Source organism: Symphalangus syndactylus, chromosome 4, assembly GCF_028878055.3.
Source record: "Symphalangus syndactylus isolate Jambi chromosome 4, NHGRI_mSymSyn1-v2.1_pri, whole genome shotgun sequence".
NCBI lineage: Eukaryota > Metazoa > Chordata > Mammalia > Primates > Hylobatidae > Symphalangus > Symphalangus syndactylus.
The window spans coordinates 54,536,531-54,557,953 of record NC_072426.2 but is presented as its reverse complement, the minus strand read 5'-3'; the positions used below and the strand labels follow the sequence as shown (position 1 = coordinate 54,557,953).

Genomic DNA, 21,423 nt, shown 5'->3' with positions numbered 1-21,423 from the left:
GGCCACGTGGCTTATTTTGTCCAGTGAAATGTAATCTATGCCACATATAAACAAAAGCTTTAAATGCAATGCCTTGTTTAAACTAGGCCTCTTGCTTTCCTTCTTTTCAAGTATTTATGAGAATGTCTTAGAAAGGGCTGCTTCTTGGCCAGGCGTGGTGGCTCACGCTTGTAATCCCAGCACTTTGGGAGGCCGAGGCAGGCGGATCACGAGGTCAGGAGATCGAGACCACGGTGAAACCCTGTCTCTACTAAAAATACAAAAAAATTAGCCGGGCGTGGTGGCGGGCGCCTGTAGTCCCAGCTACTCGAGAGGCTGAGGCAGGAGAATGGCGTGAACCCGGAAGGCGGAGCTTGCAGTGAGCCGAGATTGCGCCACTGCACTCCAGCCTGGGCGACAGAGCGAGACTCCGTCTCAAAAAAAGAAAAAAAAAAAAGAAAGGGCTGCTTCTTTAGCCTGGGAGTAGGAATGGGGAGACACATAGAGCAGAGACAACCAGAGCCAGGAAGCTAACTCTTAGTCAGTGATGTGTAAAATCAGAAAAAAATTGAATGTTTATTTCATAGGCCACTGAGATTTTGGATTAACTGTTATGCAGCAAAACTGACTGATACAGCACTTAAGAAATTAGGGATTTTTCAGGATTGATGTGTTTAGCTTGATGAATTCAATCTTGATTTATAAACCTAAAGCACTTTTAAGAGTATCGATATAGACATGCATTGCTTCTTTTTAGAAGCTTGCATATTCTCTTATCTTCATGTTTTTAAATACAAAACTTAATTTGTACCAAATCAATGGAAATTTAGATGCATTTTTATTTCCTTAGAAGTCCTATAAATGTTGATAATTTTGACATCATGCTGTTTTGGGTTTCATAATTGTATGATAGAAAATATTTGGGGAGGAAAAATAATTTATTTTCCTGAGTGTTCTGTAGGTGGAAACAGACCATTTAGATAATATTAATATATAAGACTTATCAGGTGCTCATAATGTCAGCTATTGTGCCGCATGCTGCACATTTATTATCTTATTTATTACTGCAAACTGCTCCATGACAAAAAAGTTCTGTTGTTATTTCCCTAATGAAACTCAGAGAAATTGGTAATTTTTTTCAAGGTCACACAGCTATTAAGGTGGTAGAGCTAGGATCTGAATCTAGAACTCAGACCCTTAGCCCATACTGCCTCATTATTTTGGTTGATATATGAATGCTTTTAGGTGCCAATTTCTGTGTAAGTTGAATATTTCTGAGGCCATAGCTGCTTTGGAAAGCACAGTGTCTGTCTTCATTCATAATAAGATTTAATAGTGTTATTCTAGTTTTTTGGGTTATAAAGAGAATATATATGAACAAAATAAATCTCTAAATGCATATGGTCTGTGACAGAAGAATATATACATGTCTATCAAACAAATAAAATATATATTTAGCAATTTCTAGGCCGGATTATAATTATTTGTGTAGTTTCTAGATTCAACAAAGTGATATAATCAATGTGATGTAACCAGACTGACTCTCTCTGTTACATTTTCAGGAATTTTAGAATATAGCAAAATGATGATCAGTGATTCAATTTATTTTCTAGAAGAAATAGATATGCCTCCTCTGTGACAGAAATTATATATGATCTTCCACTCTTGTATCAAGCCCGTGCCCTCAAAAGTGCTCCAAGCATTGTTACTTTCCTGGATATTATGTTATACTATGGAAGTGTTCAGTGGGAAGTTATGGATTCCACATTTTTTTAAAAAATTTCTTTTATTGGAGAGTCATCAGGGCCTTCCATATACAATGTACATTAGTTTTTCAAACGGAGTATAGATATGTTTTATTTCTCAGATTTATTTGAAGTGGACTGAGTCATAGATCAAAATTGGAAAACATTGATTTAGAATGAGGAAGAATTAAATTTATCCAGAAAAAAACAGGAATAAACCCACCATATTAAAGGTGGGTTTATAATTTATTGCAGGTGGGCATATCTACATGTGTGTATATAGAAAATTTTGTGTTAATTTAAAGCAACATTTATAGATGAATTAACAATTAGCAAATAATAAAGCTAGTAATAGAGGAAATATATGAGAACATTAAGTCATGTTGCAGGGAGATTTTAACAGTTAAAAGTATCTTCCTGTTTCATAGACATGCAGACTTATAAACCAGACATAAATATCTACTTAAGACAGTTCAGTCATGTTTAGTATAAGTCATGATTATGTGATTTTAGGTCATACAAAGACTCAGAAAGAAAAATACCTTAATTGTACTAGCGAATAATAATGACAGCTTATAATGATGAAACATTGTTTCTAAGGGTAAAAATACAATTTTATGGTTACAATGGCTGTCCTCAGTACATTGGTTGACATTAAATGTCAGAGTATCTAAAACTGTTCATGTCTCCAGGAGCCAGTCCTGACTGAGTTATAGTGAGAGGTATAAGAATTCCATTTGACAGAATGTCACAATGAAATCGATCTAGAATCTCTACAAACTGCTGCTGTTTTCTCCTTTGCTTCCTTCAAAATTTCTGGACTTTCTACTCAGTAGATACACCCGGAAAATGATGGGAAGAAATTAGTGTGGGATACAGTAATACAGTGGGTAGTCAATGAGAAATAAATAAAATCTTTATTTGGGGTCTGCAAAGAAAAGAAATGACAAAAAGAAAAATAAAACCTTGTTTTATTTAGGGAAATGACACTATCAGTGTAATAGGCAGACATTTTAAATACTATAAATGACCTAAAGTTGTTATATAATTATGGATAATTTATTAATTTGGAGGAACATATATCATGTTTTTCAATGATTCATAGAAGAAAACATTTCCATGGTCACAAAAATCTATTTCTCAAAGAAAATATATATAGATTTCAAAGGCTCAGTAAAAAGACATTCATATCCCAAGGCAGGATTTAGTGAAATTTTTACTGTTATGTGTTGAATGAAGATCTCTGTAATATTTGTCTATGTTCAGGCTTATCAGAGGTTAAATGCTGAAAGTGCTAATGCCAAAAAAGTTATCCCTATCTGTTGTCATTTGAAGGGAAATACTTAGAGTTTCAAGTATTATTTTCTGGGAATTTGGGGATTTTCTTGGAAATATGGCTTTTTAGAATTATAGATACGAAAAATTTGTGCGGTGGTAATTTGATCATGAGATTTACAGGAAATGACCTCATAAAAATATTTCTACAAGTCTTACATAACTTTGATTCATCTGGTATAAAGGTTAAATTATTTTTTGGAGCTTAGAAAAAGAAAATAATTATGATTACCTTTGGCATTTACTTCAATCAACATAAAGCATTTACATTATATGACATGCCTAATTAAAAAAAACAAAAAAGTTTACATTATCCAGAAATTTTAATTTCTATTACAGTTTTTTTTTCATGAAAACACTTTCTTGTTTCTTGTAGGAAAATATCTTTTCTGGGATTGGAGTCACTATTTTGAGCCTTTCACAGATGTGGTTTTTCCTACCACTAGTACACCTTCTTATAATAAACAGCCACAAAAGGCTAGATGCCACTGGCTGTATGGACCTGAATTTTGAGTAAGAACCCTTATAGATTTCTTGAAGCCTTTGCAGGGATCAAGAATATCTACAACCACCTAAAATATGCTAATACAGTTTGTCGCTTTGTAGCATGATATTGAATAGCTTAAGCTTTGGGTATTGATAGATAGGGTTTGGACTACTAGCTCTATCATTTACTACATTAGGTAATTTTCTTAACTTCTCTGAACCTCAATTTCTTCATATGAAAAAGAATAATAAGAATAGCTAGGCTGGGCACGGTGGCTCACATCTGTAATCCCAGCACTTTGGAAGGCCAAGGTGGGCAGATCACCTGAGGTCAGGAGTTCGAGACCAACCTGGCCAACTTGGCAAAACCCTGTCTCTACTGAAAATACAGAAATTAGCCAGTTGTGGTGGTGGGCGGCTGTAGTCCCAACTACTTGGGAGACTAAGGCAGGAGAATCACTTGAACCCGGGAGGCAGAGGTTGCAATGAGCCGAGATTGTGCCACTGCACTCCAGCCTGGGTGACAGAGCAAGACCCTTTCTCGAAAAAATAAAAATAAATAAAAAGAATAGCTAACTTACGATTTGCAAAGATGACTAAATAAGGTATTGTATATAAAAGTACTTACTGTGCTTCACACATTGTTGGAACACAATAAATGGTAGGAAAAATGCGTTTTCTTAGTTATGCCCCTGTATTAGTCCATTTTCATGCTCTTGATAAAGGCATACCCAAGACTGGGCAATTTACAAAAGAAAGAGGTTTAATTGGACTTAACTGCACATGGCTGGAGAGGCCTCACAATCATGGTAGAAGGCAAGGAGGAACAAGTCCCATCTTACATGGGTGGCTGCAGGCAAAGAGAGAATGAGGAAGATGCAAATGGTTTTAATGATAAAACCATTAGATCTCGTGAGACTTATTCACTACCATGAGAACAGTAGAGGGGAAACTGCACCCATAATTCAATTATCTTCCACTGGGTCCCTCCCACAACATGTGGGAGGTATGAGAGTACAATTCAAAATGAGATTTGGGTGGGGACACAGAGCCAAATCATATCATTTCACCCATGGCCCCTGCCAAATCTCATGTCCTCACATTTCAAAACCTATCATGCCTTCCCAAAATCCCCCAAAGTCTTAACTCATTTCAGTGTTAACTCAAAAGTGCACAGTCCAAAATCTCATCTGAGACAAGGCAAGTCCCTTCCTCCTAGAAGCCTGTAAAATCAAAAGCAAGCTAGTTATTTCCTAGATACAATGGAGGTGGAGACATTGGGTAAATACAACCAATCCAAATGGGAGACGTTGACCAAAACAAAGGGGCTACAGGGCCCATGCAAGTCCCAAATCCAGTGGGGCAATGAAATCTTAAAGCTCCAAAATGATCTCCTTTGACTCCATGTCTCATATCCAGGCCACACTGATGCAAGAGGTGGGTTCCCATGGTCTTGGACAGCTCTGCCCCTCTGGCTCTGCAGGGTACTGCCTCCCTTTTGGCTGCCATCATGGGCTGGTGTTGAGTGTCTGCAGCTTTTCCAGGTGTATGGTGCAAGCTATCAGTTGTGGGTCTGGGGGATGGTGGCCCTCTTCTCACACCTCCACTAGGTGGTGCCCCAGGAGGGACTCTGTCTGGGAGCTCCAACCCCACATTTTCCTTCCACACTGCCCTAGCAGAGTTTCTCCATGAGGACCCTGCCTCTGCAGCAAACTTCTGCCTGCATGTCCAGGCATTCCTATACATCTTCTGAAATCTAAGTGGAAGTTCCCAAACTCTAATTCTTGACTTCTGTGCACCCACAGACTCAACACTATGTGGAAGCTGCCAAGGCTGGGGGATTGCACGCTCTGAAGCCACAGCCCAAGCTCTACACTGGCCCCTTTCAGCCATGGCTGGAGTGGCTGGGATGCAGGACACCAAGTCTCTAGGTTGCACACATCATGGGGACCCTGGGCCCAGCCCACAAAACCTCTTTTTCTTCCTAGGCCTCCAGGCCTGTGAAGGGAGGGGCTGCTGTGAAGACCTCTGACATGCCCTGGGGACATTTTCCCCATTGTCTTGGGGATTAACATTCAGCTCCTTGTCACTTATGTAAATTTCTGCCGCGGGGTTGAATTTCTCCTCAGAAAATGGGATTTTCATTTCTCTCACATTGTCAGGCTGCAAATTTTCCAAACTTTTATGCTCTCTTTCCCTTTTAAAACTGAATGCCTTTAGCAGCATCAAAGTCACCTCTTGAATGCTTTGCTGCTTAGAACTTTCTTCCATGAGATACCCAAAATCATCTCTCTCAAGTTCAAAGTTCCAAAAATCTCTACAGCAGGGGCAAAATGCTGCTGGTCTCTTTGCTAAAACATAAGTCACCTTTGCTCCAGTTCCCAACAAGTTCCTCATCTTCTGAGACCGCCTCAGCCTGGACTTTATTGTCCATATTGCTATCAGGCTTTTGGTCAAAGCCATTCAATAAGTTTCTAGAAAGTTCCAAACTTTCCCACATTTTTCTGTCTTCTTCTGAGCGCTCCAGACTCTTCCAGCCTCTGCCTGTTATCCAGTTCCAAAGTTGCTTCCACATTTTTGGGTATCTTTTCAGCAATGCCCCACTCTGCTGGTACCAATTTACTGGAATAGTCCATTTTTATGCTGCTGGTAAAGACATATCGGAGGAGACCAGGAAATTTACATAAGAAAGACGTTAAATTGAACTTGCCATGTGGCTGGAGAAGCCTCACAATCTTGGTGGAAGGCTAGGAGGAGCAAGTTCCATCTTACATGCGTGGCAGCAGGCAAAGAGAGAATGAGGAAGATGCAAAAGCAGAAACTCCTGATAAAACTGTCAGATCTCGTCATCATACTACCACAAGAACAGTATGGAGGAAACGACACCCGCAATTCAACTATATCGCGCTGGGTCCCTCCCACAACATGTGGGAATTATGGGAGTACAATTCAAAATGATACATGAGTGGGGACACAGAGCCAAACCATATCAGCCTCCCAGGTCCCATTTACCTGTTCAATGCTTGTGATTAATTATTCAAAATCATGGAAGAACAATATACAAATAGTTCACTTTTACTTTTGATGACTAATTAGCATGCTTCCCATTAACACATGTTCTGTGGTATAAAATGTTACTCTGATAAACTATGTGTGTATCTTATTTAGTTGCTGAGCTGACTTACATGGCCACCAGAGCTTTTGCTGTTGTAATGTGACTGTGAACCTACTCACTACTTGAAACAGTGGGAGAAGAGCTGGGCAGAAACAGGCACTGGAAACTTCAGTGAGTGCATGAAGTCAGTCTGGGAAGTCAGGGTGATATGGAGCTTGCTGGTAACACTGGGTGGGAAGATCATGGCCCACTCATCCAGGGGCGGGGGCACAAAGAGTAGGGCTTATCTAGAGAAGAAAGGAGTTGGGGCCACCACAGTAATAAGCAGGGGAAGAAGAAGGGTTGGCTGTCCATGGAAGGTGGACAGCAAGACAAAAGATGTTCCTGTTGGAAAAAGAGAAAAGTCACCCTGCACCCTAGTTAAATATCTCTGGTTCTGAACATAACCATATGTACTGGCGGGCAAGATAAACTCTCTATTACATTTTTATTTAAAATACTGTGCACAGATCATCAAACCAGCATTTTATCCTCATTTTACAGATGCATAAATACACTGAGTCACAAAGAGTTAGTAGTTTATTATTTTAAAAATAATGTATTAAGGTAGAATCCATCTCAGAATTAAATATCTTTTTATTATCATTCTTTATTTTTCATACTATAGATTTTTTTCTTAAAGCTGTTACCATTAACCTTGCTAGAACTACAGTGCATCTCTAAACATGTGCTTGCCTCCCAGCGGAAAGGCTGTAAAATGATTAATAACTGTGTTCAAATATATAGACAGTTTTTAGAGAGAAAAATGACTTTTTTTCATTTGTTTCACCAAAAGCAACATAAAAGGAATATCAAATTCAAGGAAATATTTAGGCTAGAAATCACACAAACATACACACCCACTTAGCTACTAGCTAATATAATAAGTTTTGTAGGGGTAGTAAGAATTTTTTGCCTGGAATTTTTAGAGATTTCACAGATAATTATAGGAATAGTCATTACCTAAAATTAAATTAATAATGCCACTGAAAAATATGATTTGGATACTTCAGATAACTTTAGTTTGTGCTTCTACACAGTCCACAAAAATATTTGAAGACTGTCTACCGGCCTAGCATTATTATACATTGATACGTTTTTCAGACAATATATTTATTGAGTTACAAATGTAGCTAAGCAGTTATGATATAAAAGAATCTTTTACTTTTGGCTAATTAGAAAATATATTTCTGGTGTTCCTACAGTACAGAAGCTACCTAGGGGTTGATACAGACAGGAGACAGGGAAATATTGGGTAGAAAAGGGTGAATCCCTGACAAAGGTACCATCCTCAAGCCTGGATACTCACGGCCTTAAATGGGAATAGGCATTTGTGTTTTAGCACCCAAAAGTTGCATTTTGGCCTACCACACCCCCCATCCTAGATCCATATAAACCCCAAACCCCCAGCCCCAGAGGGAGGTGAAGAGACAAACAGAAGAGCAGAATGACCGTGGAGTGGTGTGGCAGAGAGAAGAGAAGGAGCATCTGAACGCCAAGAGGAATTCAGCTGGGGACAGTTGGTGAGGAGATTGACCGCTGGGTGGCCAAACCCCAGGGGAAGATTATTTTCCCACTCCATCCCTCTTCCAGCTCTCCATCCATCCCACTGAGAGCCACCTCCACCACTCAATAAAACCCCCACATTCACCAGCCTTCAAGCCCATGTGTGACCCCATTCTTTCAGAATGCTGGACCAGAGCTCAGGATACAGAAAGCTGTCACACTGTTCCTCTGCCCTTGCAAAAAGGTCCATTGAGCTGGTTAACCCTTGTATTAGTCTGTTCTCACACTGCTGATAAAGACATGCCTGAGACTGGGCAATTTGCAAAAGAAAGAGGTCTAATGGACTCACAGTTCTACATGGCTGGGAAGGCCTCACAATCATGGCAGAAGGTGAAAGTCATGTCTCACATGGCGGCAGACAAGAGAAGAGAGCTTGGGCAGGAAAACTACCCTTTATAAAACCATCATATCTTCTGAGACTTATTCACTATTATGAAAATAGCATGGGAAAGACCTGCCCCCATGATTCAATTATCTCCCACTGGGTCCCTGCCACAACATGTGGGAATTATGGGAGCTACAATTCAAGATGAGATTTGGGTGTTGACACAGCCAAACCATATCAACACTTAAGCCGTGCACTCTTTTAGCCTGTAGACTAAAAGAGTGCACCGTAACACATGCCCACTTGGGTTCCTGCACCTGTCCATCTGTGTGCTCCCCCTCCAGTAAGGGGTTTGAGCAGTGGCAGTGACCGAACAGATGAGCCACACCCCTGTCACACGTCCTGTGATGGGGGTCAGGGAACTCTCCCATTTCAGTGTGATTTCTGATGATCAAGAAATTTCTTTACAAAACAGAGGATGGAAAGGATGTGGTCAAGAACATAGGTTCCAAGTCAAACAGCCTTGGTTTACTACTAACTAAATAGGACCTTGAGGAAGTCACTTAATATTTCCTACCTTGGTTTTCCCATTTGTACAGTGGGAATAATAATAATAGTCCTTCCTTCTAGGAATGGCATGAGTTATACATGAGAGAATATATGTAAAATTGGTAATTATCTGTATTATATACTTGGTATTATAACTAATTATAGACAGGATTACTTAAAATTACTTGGCATAAAGTACTCAGTATTTGGCTGTTTCATGACCGCTGTTTACTGACTTGCTACCCTTGGGCAAGACATTTAATTTTTCTGAGTTGTCATTTACCCTGTGTAAAATGCTGACAAATCCCTACTTTGTAAGTTTGCTGGTTGGGGTCTATAAGCTTCTAACTCATAGTTTATGATTAATATTACATTTTTCTTGTCTATGCTCTTTTTGACCTCTATTGCCTTTTCTATTTCACATTATTACTATTATCTTAAAAAACGAAAGTCATTGTCTTTCAGCAGTAATATTTCTAAATTTGAAGGGTTTGCCCAAAATGAGTGATATATGCATCAATCATCCCAACTCAATTAGTGACTGAAATGCTTCCTTCCGTACCAGCACTATCACTATGAGGGATGTGGGGCTATCAAGAACCACCTCTTTGTGGGTGATTGGCAGGGAACCTGTAATCCAGGGGGCAATTCTCATGGGGCCTTGCACAGCTGACACTACAGGCTGGCTCCTTTTGCTGAATAATCCACAGATGGGCTTCAGGGGCTGCTCCCTTCTGTAGGTGAGGAGCTGTGCATGTTAGCAGTAGCCTAGGGCTTTGTTCTACAGGGCCCTTTGGCTAGCCATCTCAGGGGCTCTCCTGGCACATTACAAGGGATCTCTCCTCTCCTTGCAGATCTCATCCTGCCTTTACTGGACCCCTGCCCTCCAAAGCCAGGCCTCACCTGTTCTGTCCACCTCACCAGATTCAAGTGTCAGGGTATCTGCCTTTATGTCCATTTTCTCACTGGCCTTTACTATGGCATACAACTCATGCTCTGTTCACCAGAGGGACTTTCCCTGTAAAAGTTCAGTTTGTAAAACTTCTTCTTTGACATCTTGAAAGACCCGAAGCTCCTGTAGGAAATGGAAATACCACTGCGTATTCAGCAAACAGCCATGAGGTGCAAGGAAGAAAGGAAAACCCAACACTGAAGGTGAATATTCCAGGAACTACTCTCATCACTAACGTTGGGCCACAGTGTTGCTTTATTGTCCTCTAAATGTGTGGTGCCTGAGTCACTGCACCTACTTCAACATAATACCTGATCTTTAGGAATCTCATCAGTTCTGCATTTTAGAAAGTTCTGTAAGCATACTTGGGCCCAAGCTTTATCTATGCTTCCAAGAACATAATAAAATTGCCTATAATATCTTGGTTCAAGAAATTGAGAAAGCTTCCAACCCCACTGGAAACAAGAAAAATATATTTTTTAAAAAGAAAGACATTAAGAAAGCTGTTCACATCATTTGGTCCATAACTCCTATTTGTAACTATATGTTGAATGTCTACTATGCGCTAGGCTCTGTAAAAATGATAGTTGATGTTAGTGGCTCCTGTGAGCTCTGAGTACATTGTCTTATTTAATCCCTGTCATAATCCCAGTGAGTGGGCATGATTACTGCTATCATTCTACAAGTGAGGAAACTGGAACTTGCATGGGTTAAACAGAAAGAGGGGGCAGGATTGGGCCTGGAAGGCAGGCTTGCCTGTTAGAAGGCAAATATTCTGTGTTTGACCACTCTGCTGTACCATCTTATTTAACTAGAAGCTGCCTTCTTGGAAATTTTAACTATTTATTAGAAGCCTCTGATGAGAAAGAATGCAAGAAAGGCCCTGTAAGCTGTACGCATTCACATAAAATGGTTCATGTTTTATATAAAAAGAACAGCTCTTATCCCATCATTCCTATAGGCTTAATTTTCTGATTATCCAAACACAGGCAAGGTTATAAAATGTCAAGTTAGAGGACTGGGGACAAAGATGTTGCTAGAAGTAAGCACTCAAGGAGAGTGGCAACAGGGACAAGTGGTAATGACAGTGAGGGTGAAAGACAGAGACTCCACCAACAAAACAAATCACAACACCAGAGCACATCCACGACCACAGGGACCTCATCTGACCTGTACGCCACTGAACACCCAGCACTCAGGGGAACACGTCTTTGTTGACAAGATGAACAAATGAATGTGTGTTAGAAAACACTACAGAATGCTGAGGCCTTCTGGTATGAAGAAAATCATTTCTCAAAGAATGTTCCTTGCAACACTAGGCCCCAATATGTTTTTAGGAAAAAAATAAAGAATTGTGTGGTCTAGTTAGTTATGTATACATTTCATATTGTATTCCAATCTGTCATTTTTGCCATGCAACTAGCTCAAACTATCCCTCAATTAAGAAATCTGTTCAGTTTGTTTTTGTCCCGTGTTGTCCTTTTGATCAGAAAACCTTTTTCATATAACACCTGAAAATGTGCTTGGAAGCTGTATTTTGAGAAAGACAAAAGCACACTTCTGAATGCTGGTGCAGGGCCAGCAGTTGTACATCGTTGATGTGCTTGAGGGTTCTACTATTTTAGAGCTAGTTCAGAAAAAATGAACGGACTATGTAATTTATGTTAGAAGCCAAGAGTATGACAGAAATTTTAAAAAGATATCCAATAAGACAAAAAATTATGTTTTGGTACTTAAAATGTTAACATTTTATAAATCTGGAAAAATGCCTCTGACAGTCTTCCCCTCTTGGTCCTGGCCCCAGCAGGCTGGCCTGTATGGATGACATTGACGGGCTTCCTTTCTAGCTGCTAGTGAGGGGCCTGGTAGGAGATCCCCAGGGGGCAACTATGAAGTCAGAGTCTAAATGCCCTGCCTTCTTCCCTGCCTCTTCTCTTGGGGGGAGCGGCAGGGAAGGAGGCAGGGCATTTACTTTACATAGTAAAGGCCGGTGAGTAAATGTCGCTTCGGATTGGTTGCCTCTCCCCACATGACTTGCTCTTTCTGGATTCCAGTAACACCCTCTCCCTTTGTCCTTTCTGATGGACACAGCCTCAATACTGCTAGCCTGAGATATTGCACCCTTCTCTATGGCCAGCTCATAGTTTTAAAAATAGTTCTTTCAATTAAATCCTGTTTGAATTATCCTAATTGAGTGTACCAGGCATTTCCTATGTATTGTTTATCTTCTTTGTGAGTGAGTAGTTGGTTATTTGGAATATGTCTGTATAACACTAATATGATTTGCAGTTACCCTGATAATTTATTTAACTGGATAAATATTATTTTGTTTTAAATTTCCTAAAGGGAAACATTTTCTTTTTTTTCTAGAGAGTTCGGGGTCAACTCTGACAGTAGAACATAATGGTTAGATTAGGTGCAGAGACTCTGGGATGAAAATGGTTGGGTTTTAATTTCAGTTCTGTCTCCATTAATTCTGTGACCCCAGGCAAGTCATTTAACCTCTCAAGTACTCAGTTTATCAGTAAAGGACAGATAATAATAGTAGGTGACCTAAAGATTGTAATGAACATTTTAAAAGTCAATATTTAAAAAGCAGTTAAAACAGTGCCTGGCACATCTTAAATGGTTAAGTATTTGCATAATAGACATTATGATTTTATTGAGTGCCTATTGTGTTCTGAGAAGTATGTTAAATACTCTTTAATGTTTTATTCCATTCACTTCTCAGAACAATCTTGTTAAGTAGGTATATTCATTTAATAGAATAACTTGAAAGTCAGAGTAATTAAATAATTTGCCCCAAACCACATGGCAACTAAACAGTAAGGTTGAGCTTTGAAGGCAGATTGGAATTCTATCTTTATTAAATTAAATTACACACACAAAGGCAGAATGTATACGTACGAATATATACACAGACATATCTCTACATACTATATATGATACTTAATATATAATATTTAAGTTTACAGAATACTGTGCCTGGCATATCATAGATGCTCAGTAAATGTTGCTTCATCTCACTCCTAAATCCCACTTTAACACACTGATTCTGTCTTATATGTAAAGGAGTAAAATGAACTTTCTAGATGTTCTGTGAGTATAAACTGGAGAGAAAAAGGATGTAACTTACCTATACCACCTAACCTGTCCCTTCTTCCCACTGCCCCAAGATCATAAAAGCATTAAATTAACAACATATTTGAAGATATACAAAATTTGGATTGTTTGAAACATACTAAGGCATTAACTTAGAAAGCCATGGAGGGCTGTGATTGCTGCAGTGGATGAGTCTCAGATAACGAGATCAAAGGTGATCAGGAGTCTAGCCAGATGTCTCACTAAAGGGCTCTGCCTGTTTTCAAAGTAACTGATGGATGATGAGAGAGGTTCCGTTGGAATGCTTTTGAATGCTCTACATGAATGTCATAAATGTTAGAAGTTTTATCAATGAATCAAATGGCTTTTGGGCAACAACACTTTGCTAAAGCACCGTTCACTTAAAACATTATCTGATTTTATACAGACATAACTAGGAATTCAATCAGAAGGGACCTTTTCTCGAAACCATCATAAAACGTATCCATAACACTATTATGCCAGTGTTCCATACGGAATTTGAAAATATCATTTGAGTTAAGAATTTTAAAAATTCCAAAGTATTATTACTTTGTTAATTATCAAAGTAACTTTGTTAATTGCAAATGCCATAGGCAGAAGTTAGATTTAAATAAAGGTCCTTCTAGCTTCAAAATTCATGTGTTTTCTTCTGTACATATATTGCCTCCAACTTCAGATATGCATATATATTTTCTTTCTTTAATGCTATCAAAGTGACTAGCTCATTAATCTGCAAGTTTTGCGCTGGAACATCTAGGGTAGTATTTACTAGCCAGACGTTACCCATTCCAATATTTATTAGTTACTCTTATCCTTTCCCTTAGAAGTTATTTATTTATTTATCTAAAGATTTGCGTTCTTTAGTCTAGAGAATCTGACATGATCCCCAGCTTTTTTATTTTATTAGAAGGGCTTTTCTTCTTAATAAACAGGAAGAAAACAAGAAAAACAAGTTTTGTTTTTCACCTTCTTAGTTGTCTTGCTGAAAAACGTCTTTGGAATCTACGTTTTATTTTTCTTTTTAGTTTCTTGAGTAAATGTGCTCATTGTAATTTCAGGAGTAGTGATATTATTATAGCAGTTAAACTTTGTTATTCTGTGACTTCTGGCTTTGTTTTAATTGGTCTTATTCTTAAACCAAATTCAGCAAGTGTAATTTTTTTTGTTCCATACAGTTATTACTGACACTGTTTTAAAATCATTAGTGGAGTCACTATGTTACATGGGTTATATATGGCTCTTACTACATTTTTTTTTTTTTTCTGGGACTAGGAGTTGATTCAACTACATCTTCCAAAGAGACCAATTATTGATTCAGCTTTGGTACCCAAGTGATATTGAACAGCAGATGAGAAAACCTTCTTCTGTTTCCTTTCAAATTCTCCCTAGGAACAGAATCTCTGACCCACAGGCCAGGGTATACCTGGTCACCTTGAAGTCTATCTTTAAGTACTGACAGAATTATATAATAGTTTCCAAAGTGATGTGGATTTACACACCAGCAAGTCATTTACCTAAACTCAAGATAAGTGGGAATACCAGTATCAAAGGGGAAGGCAGGAGCCCTTGTCCTGTGAACCATGACCCAAATGCTAGCTAAGGATAACTTACACATTTGAATATTGGGTAGTTTCTTTCTGCAGAGGGCATGGGTCTTCGGCTCAGTTCCAAGTAGGCAGTTTTATCCCATTGACAGATAAAAGCATTTGGTAATTTATCAGTGGTAACCTTGGCATTTTATGGTATGGAAAGTGCCCAGTTTTCTTAGACTTATTATATGCTATTGTTGTTTTAGAGTGTTATGTATTCTTTTTCTTTTAGGATAATTTCTCTCCTTCTCAGAGACTCTGTCTTACCTTGAGATATTTAGCTGATTTTTGGAAAGTCAGGAAGTATATCTGAGGAATGATTTTACTAGAAAGGTCAACCATTTGATCACACCTCTAAAGAGTGTGGCAGAAAAAGGATGTTTCTTCCAAGTAGAAGGACACTGCATAAATGAACCCATGCAACTCAGAGGGAACATATCATATCATTCCTTTTCGAATAATAAACAGCGAAACTTACATGACAAATGTGCAAACAATTGGGCAAAAAGTAGAGTCTCAGAGAGTAAAAGAAATTACCTGGATCAAAAAGAATTCAGACTGGGGCATGTAAGAATTTTAATGACAATGACACAATAATCGTTGCTGATAGTAGCTTCAATCATTAGATGCTATTTTTCTTCATCCAGACAACATGGTATAGTGTTTAAGTGGGTAGACTTTAAACCCAGGTCATCTGGGCTTCAATCCTAGCTGAGCTGTCTTAGACCCATGTGTCCTTGGGCCATTTACTTATTCTCCCTAGTACTTGGTTTTCCCATATTTAAATAAGGGGTAGTAATACAACTTACCTCACAAAAATGTTATGAAGTTAAATGAGTTATTTAAAAGTACTTAGGACTAAGTTTTGCACAAAGTAAGTGCTTTTTAAATGCTTGTTAGGTTCATACCGTAATATCAATGTATTTATAATGTTTACTGGGCTACTGTGTTCAAAGATACTGTACTGCAGCATTGTCCCTGCCTACAAGGGATGTTTAGTCAGGAAAACTTGATAGCATTCCAATATGGGAAGCGGGATGCTAAATATATGCTCTTGGAGATAGTGATTTGTAAAATTTTAAAGTTTAATTTTATTTTAACTAGAAAATTTGAAATGGTTACTTTTTATTGTTAACTCTCTAAGACCATATACTTCCCTTTACATATATATATGTGTGTGTGTGTGTGTGTGTGTGTGTGTATATATAAATACTTCACAGGACATAACAAAGAATTAGACGCAAAGGTAGGGGCCATCAGTACTTGTGTTTAAAAATGAATTAACATTTATTCAGGTAGATATCAAGCTACTTCATTTTATCTTGTAATTGGACTAAATGTAGCCCTAGGTTATATAGACATGGCCTTTGAGTTTCAAATATCATCATTTGTTGAACTGTTCATGTAAATTGTCACTATAGTTTATTTTATAGGGGATTTATTAAAAACTAAAATCAAAATGCTATATTTATCCTAGCTATAAATATAATAAAATGTAAATTTATTAATGTCATATTTAAATAATCCATATTTATAAAACAATATTTTAAGAATTATAATTCTGTCGGGTGCAGTGGCTCATGCCTGTAATCCCAGCACTTTGGGAGGTCGAGGTAGGTGTATCGCCTGAGGTCAGGAGTTCAAGACCAGCCTGGCCAACATGGTGAAATCCCATCTCTACTAAAAATACAAGAATTACCTGGGTGTGGTGGTATGTGCCTGTAATCCCAGCTACTCGGGGGGCTAAGTCAGGAGAATCACTTGAACTCAGGAGGTGGAGGTTGCAGTGAGCTGACATTGTGCCACTGCACTCCAGCCTGAGTGACAGAGTGAGACTCTGTCTCAAAAAAATAATAATAATAATTCTATCAGGCTTCAATATAAGCAATTGAGTATTCACCTAACAGCAGTAAAATTAAAAGGGAAAATTTCCAAGATTATTTCAAAAGACAGACAAAATAAATTTAAAATGGAAGCAATTTACTCTTAAGGCTCACATTTAAATATCCTGCATTTGTAAAATATTTGAATTGGAATTCTATCAAGCTATATCTGAATAATGGTCTAATCACTTAATAGTAATGAAACTAAAAGAAAAACACAAAATTTATTTAGAAAAGAAACAATTGAATTTTGCTGTGGTTCAGAATCTTCCAAAGTAGGCTCATTGGAGGGCTGGATTCTTCTACAGAGTGGGGGGATGGGGGAATACCCAGTGCTTGGGTATAAAGACATTTCTATTTGCTAATGGAAAATGTGTTAGGCTAGGAGTATCTCTCAATGATGAGTCTTCTTTGGGATGCCCGTATTATCTTGCGTAGAATGGAGAGGTAGAAAAGAAAGTTCTCTTCCTATGAACCGCCCCCTGGAGCTCTTCTTTCTCATGTGACTTCTGACTGGGGGAAGAGGCAGAGGAAGAAAGACTGGACCTGAATTAGGTGTACATAAGTTGTTGAGATCATCCTTTGGGTCATTTCTACTGGATTCAATTTTCAAAGATGCCCAATCCTAAGGGTTAATAAAAGACAGTAAATTTTGGTTTCTGCTGGTCTAGAGAGAGTATGCCAAGCTAGACACAGTAGGATAAATTGCATAAGGCTTCTGTGGAGAAATTGTTGGAAAATATAGCAACTCAATGGAGGAACCATTTTCCTATGATTCTAGATCCATTGAGGTAACGTTTTCGATACATTCAGATGCTCAATCCTTCAACTATCACAGCTTAATGCTACCGCTTTCTTGGTGGACTGATAATCCAGAATATAACTTGGTGGTCCTCTCCCACTTTTGACATATGCCCTGTTTTAAGCATCAGGGATATAAGGAGCTCTTTTAAATTTAAGGAATTACATTTAAGCTCTACCCTATTGAATTTTTTTCTGTCATATGTATTTTCTTTTCTTATTTTATTGAGTTTTCTCTTGGCCAGTAGAGCTTTTGATCAGTTACTGTGAGCACTTTTCCCCCATGGGAAACCATTTGCCTTTAATAAGAGTAACTTCTTTTTAATTTTTCTGTTAAAATGTTTGCTTGTTTTCTATAGGTGTGCATCATTTCACAATTATTGGCAGTGGTTCAATGGTTTCATCTGCTTTGAACAGTTTCTTCCCTATCATGAAGAGGTAAATTCTCAATTTATTGAATATGGCCATATATGTTATTTACTTTGTTTTCTCAGTGAAGGTCAATAATGTCTTTAAGTTTTTTGGTGAAGATTTCGAGTATCAGTTTCAAACTGTGCACTTTCTATCTTCAATGAAGTTTTTAAAATTTAAAAATTTTAAAATCTCAGTTTGGAGAATTTAAATTTGATCTGTAAATTTATTATATATAATAGAAACATGCTTGAGAAGGTGAATATTATAAAATAATAATTTTAATAATTGCTGATTTTTCAAAGAAAACTCTCGAGTACATAGAGCTTTTCTAAACCAGTCTTACATTTTTCCCCTGAAGACCTGTTATGAATATGTAGCTGGAGACACTTTCCCAAATTTAAACAAGGTTTGAATACTTTTCCTAAAGTCTGCTGTTGTAAACATTGTCCATGTTTAATAACATTAAAATATTATGATATAAACATTGTCCATGTTTAATATTAAAATATTATGATATAAACATTGTCTATGTCTAATAATATTAAAATGTTATTAACATCACCGTGAACATTCAGTATGCAACTTTATCTTTCCATCTTTGGCACCTGAGCAAACAAATAGGTTTCCTTTCTTGGTGTGTGTAATGTGACATACACCTGCCATTGTCACAGAGTTACCAACTTAAGCCAATAGTTTTCCCTTCCTCCTTTGCGAAGTAGTTTATTATTAGGGAATTGATTTCAAATGACTTAAGTTTAAAGCTTTGTGGAATAGCTCTGTGTGTATGTGTGTGTTTATGTGTGATGTGTATTTGGGGAAAAGCTTATTAATATCTCTGTTATTGATTTTACTGTCAATTGATGTGCTTACTCAACTGAATTGTGGCAATCTTATTACCTATTGCTACATGTGCTGTGAGAATGCAAATAGTTGCTTATCAAAGCCTGGCTTGTCATAAGATTAACTTTTTGTTTCTATTCAAATATAAAGATGATACAATGAAACACTCTTGTAAAACGATCTTTTTTTCTACTGTATTTCATTATGGGAAAGAAAAATTTTAAAGGCATTTTTCAAAAGAGTATAATATATTTCACCTAAATAAATCCATCTCTTTAAAAACATGTATATATAGCATATGTATTTGTGTATAAGCAGAAGTTTTGTTTATGTCTGTGTATACAATATACTTACCTCTTTTCATTACAGGATAGAATGCAAATCTAGGAAATCCTCTCACAGGGGATTATCTTTTAACATATTTGAGTCAGTTTTAGGAAAGCAAACCACAAAACTTGATTAAATTACCAACTTTATTTGATTTTGTTTATTTTTAATGAATTCTTCTGTGATTTTTGTCTGGATAACATTCAGGCTACATAGTGTACCTTTTGGAACATACCCATCAACAAATTGCAAACTTCTGCAACTTCCACATTTTTGAATTATCCTTTTGCTAAACTTTTTACAAAATCACCAAAAGAATCAAGAAAATACCATTTAGCAGGACTTCATATAACTTTTATACTTACATTTGTTATAAGATCTGGGAACATTGCTTTGCATTATAAACCCAAGTATTTTTATTAAAAACTTGTGTTTCTGTTGTTAGTTTGAGAGCATCAAATATCCTATCTATTTACTCACTGCTATTTTCCCAGTCCCTGGAATAAAACATATGAGTAAAAGAAGAATGAATTCTAGATTTTCGTAAAGTCATAGTAATAGATAGGCTTTTTAGTTGTCACTGATCTCATCACCATAAATTATCAATTGGTGAATAGTATTTTATATTCAACATGTACCTTCATGTACAAGATGGCCCTTATAAAGAACATATAAGATGTGAAAAAAGATACCCAGAATATGTCTATGTTACTGATGAAAAAGTTAATGTATGTCATAATCAGACCAGAATTCAGATCTTCTCAGCTGTGTTTCACTCTACTTTTCATTGTACTGCCTCAATTAGAGATCTGCTGTAGCTTATAATCATATGGACCACTAATCTTTATAATATCTTCAGAGAGAGATGTTGTTGAAATTCTGTTTATCATCTATTCCAATGTATAATCATCCTCATTGATCAACAATTTAACTTATAATTTAACCAAGTTACTTGACCAAAATTTAAGTTCATTTCTCCATAAAAGAACTCATGCATTACAACAGAAAGTAAGTTATACTTTTCACAGAATACTCTTTATATACTTAAAGTATTTAAAAATAATTTCCTCTTTCTAAATGTCTTTAATTTTTTAAAAATAAAACATACATTACTTTCTTGTAGTAATTTTTATTCCATTAGAACTTGTGTTTCTCCATTCTCCTCTGCCCTCAGTATTTGTATCTCCACTTGATTTTACACACTTCTTTCAAGTTCTGTTTCCCACTGTTTCATATTCAAAATCTTAATTGACTTTCTACAGCATGGACAAATACATCCTTAGCCTGGCATCCAAAACCTTAAGTGATACAATCCAACCTACAATTGCAACCTTATTTTTTTCAACTCATGTGTATGACTTATACATAATTGAGCTTCAGCCTGAACTAGGATGGACTTAGGAAGTTGTGATTTTAACATTTGAGATGTTGATATTGAATGAGTATGCCCAAAGGTCCATGGACTCCAGTCATTATTGAGGCACTCTTTGTATTGTAAGAATTGCAAGCTGATGTGAATGTGAAAACAGCACTCAAATTGTAGTGTACCCACTATACACAAGTCTTGTGTAAGGGGTGTCAAACATTTTGGTCTCAGGACTCCTTTACACTCTTAAAAATTATTGAGCCCTCCAAGGAGCTTTTATTTAAGCAGGTTATATCTATAAGTATTTACTCTATTAGGCTGGTGCAGTGGCTCATGCCTGTAATTCCAGCACTTTGGGAGGCTGAGACGGAAGGATTGCTTGAGTCCAGGAGTTCGAGACCAGCCTGGACAACACAGTGAAACCCCGTCTCTACTAAATATACAAAAATTAGCCAGGCATGGTGGAGCATGCCTGTAATCCCAGCTACTTGGCCTGAGGCAGGAGAATCCCTGGAACCCGGGAGATGGAGGCTACGGTGAGCCGAGATAGCACCACTGCACTCCAGCTTGATTGACAGAGCAAGACCCTATCTCAAAAAAAAAAAAAAAAAAAAAAAAAAAAAGCTCTTAATAAGAAAAAGTCAATTTAAAAATAAATAATAAATAAATAAATTATTGAGGCCTCCAAGGAGCTTTTGTTTAAGTAGGTTATATCTATAGATATTTACTCTTTTAGAAATTAAAACCGAGAACTGTTAATTTATTTAGAGTATTTTATTTATTTAAACTAATAATTTAAATCAACAGTAATAAACTCATTATATGTTAAATAAGTGCATAATTTCATCAGAATTAAACATTTTCTTAGTCTGGGCACAGTGGCTCACACCTGTAATCCCAGCATTTTGAGAGGCTCAGGCAGGCAGGTCATTTGAGGTCAGGAGTTAAGAGACCAATCTGGCCAACATGGTGAAACCCGTCTCTACTAA

General features: G+C 37.3%; 1 protein-coding gene across 8 annotated transcripts in view; it reads left to right on the top strand.

Annotated features, from left to right (window-relative positions):
• Positions 1 to 21,423, top strand: part of LOC129480675 (uncharacterized) — a 499,607-nt gene that overhangs the window by 67,067 nt on the left and 411,117 nt on the right. For 7 of the 8 annotated variants that reach the window (XR_010120491.1, XM_063637945.1, XM_063637949.1 and 4 more), the window contains one exon: positions 17,847 to 17,925. Coding sequence is in view for 7 of the 8 variants with exons in the window: in XM_063637945.1 (XP_063494015.1) it covers positions 17,847 to 17,925 (79 nt within the window). In the remaining variant the exon portion in view is untranslated. Of the gene's footprint in view, positions 1 to 5,350; positions 6,693 to 17,846; positions 17,926 to 21,423 lie in introns of those variants that run through there. The other variant, XM_063637944.1, reaches the window with a different exon arrangement.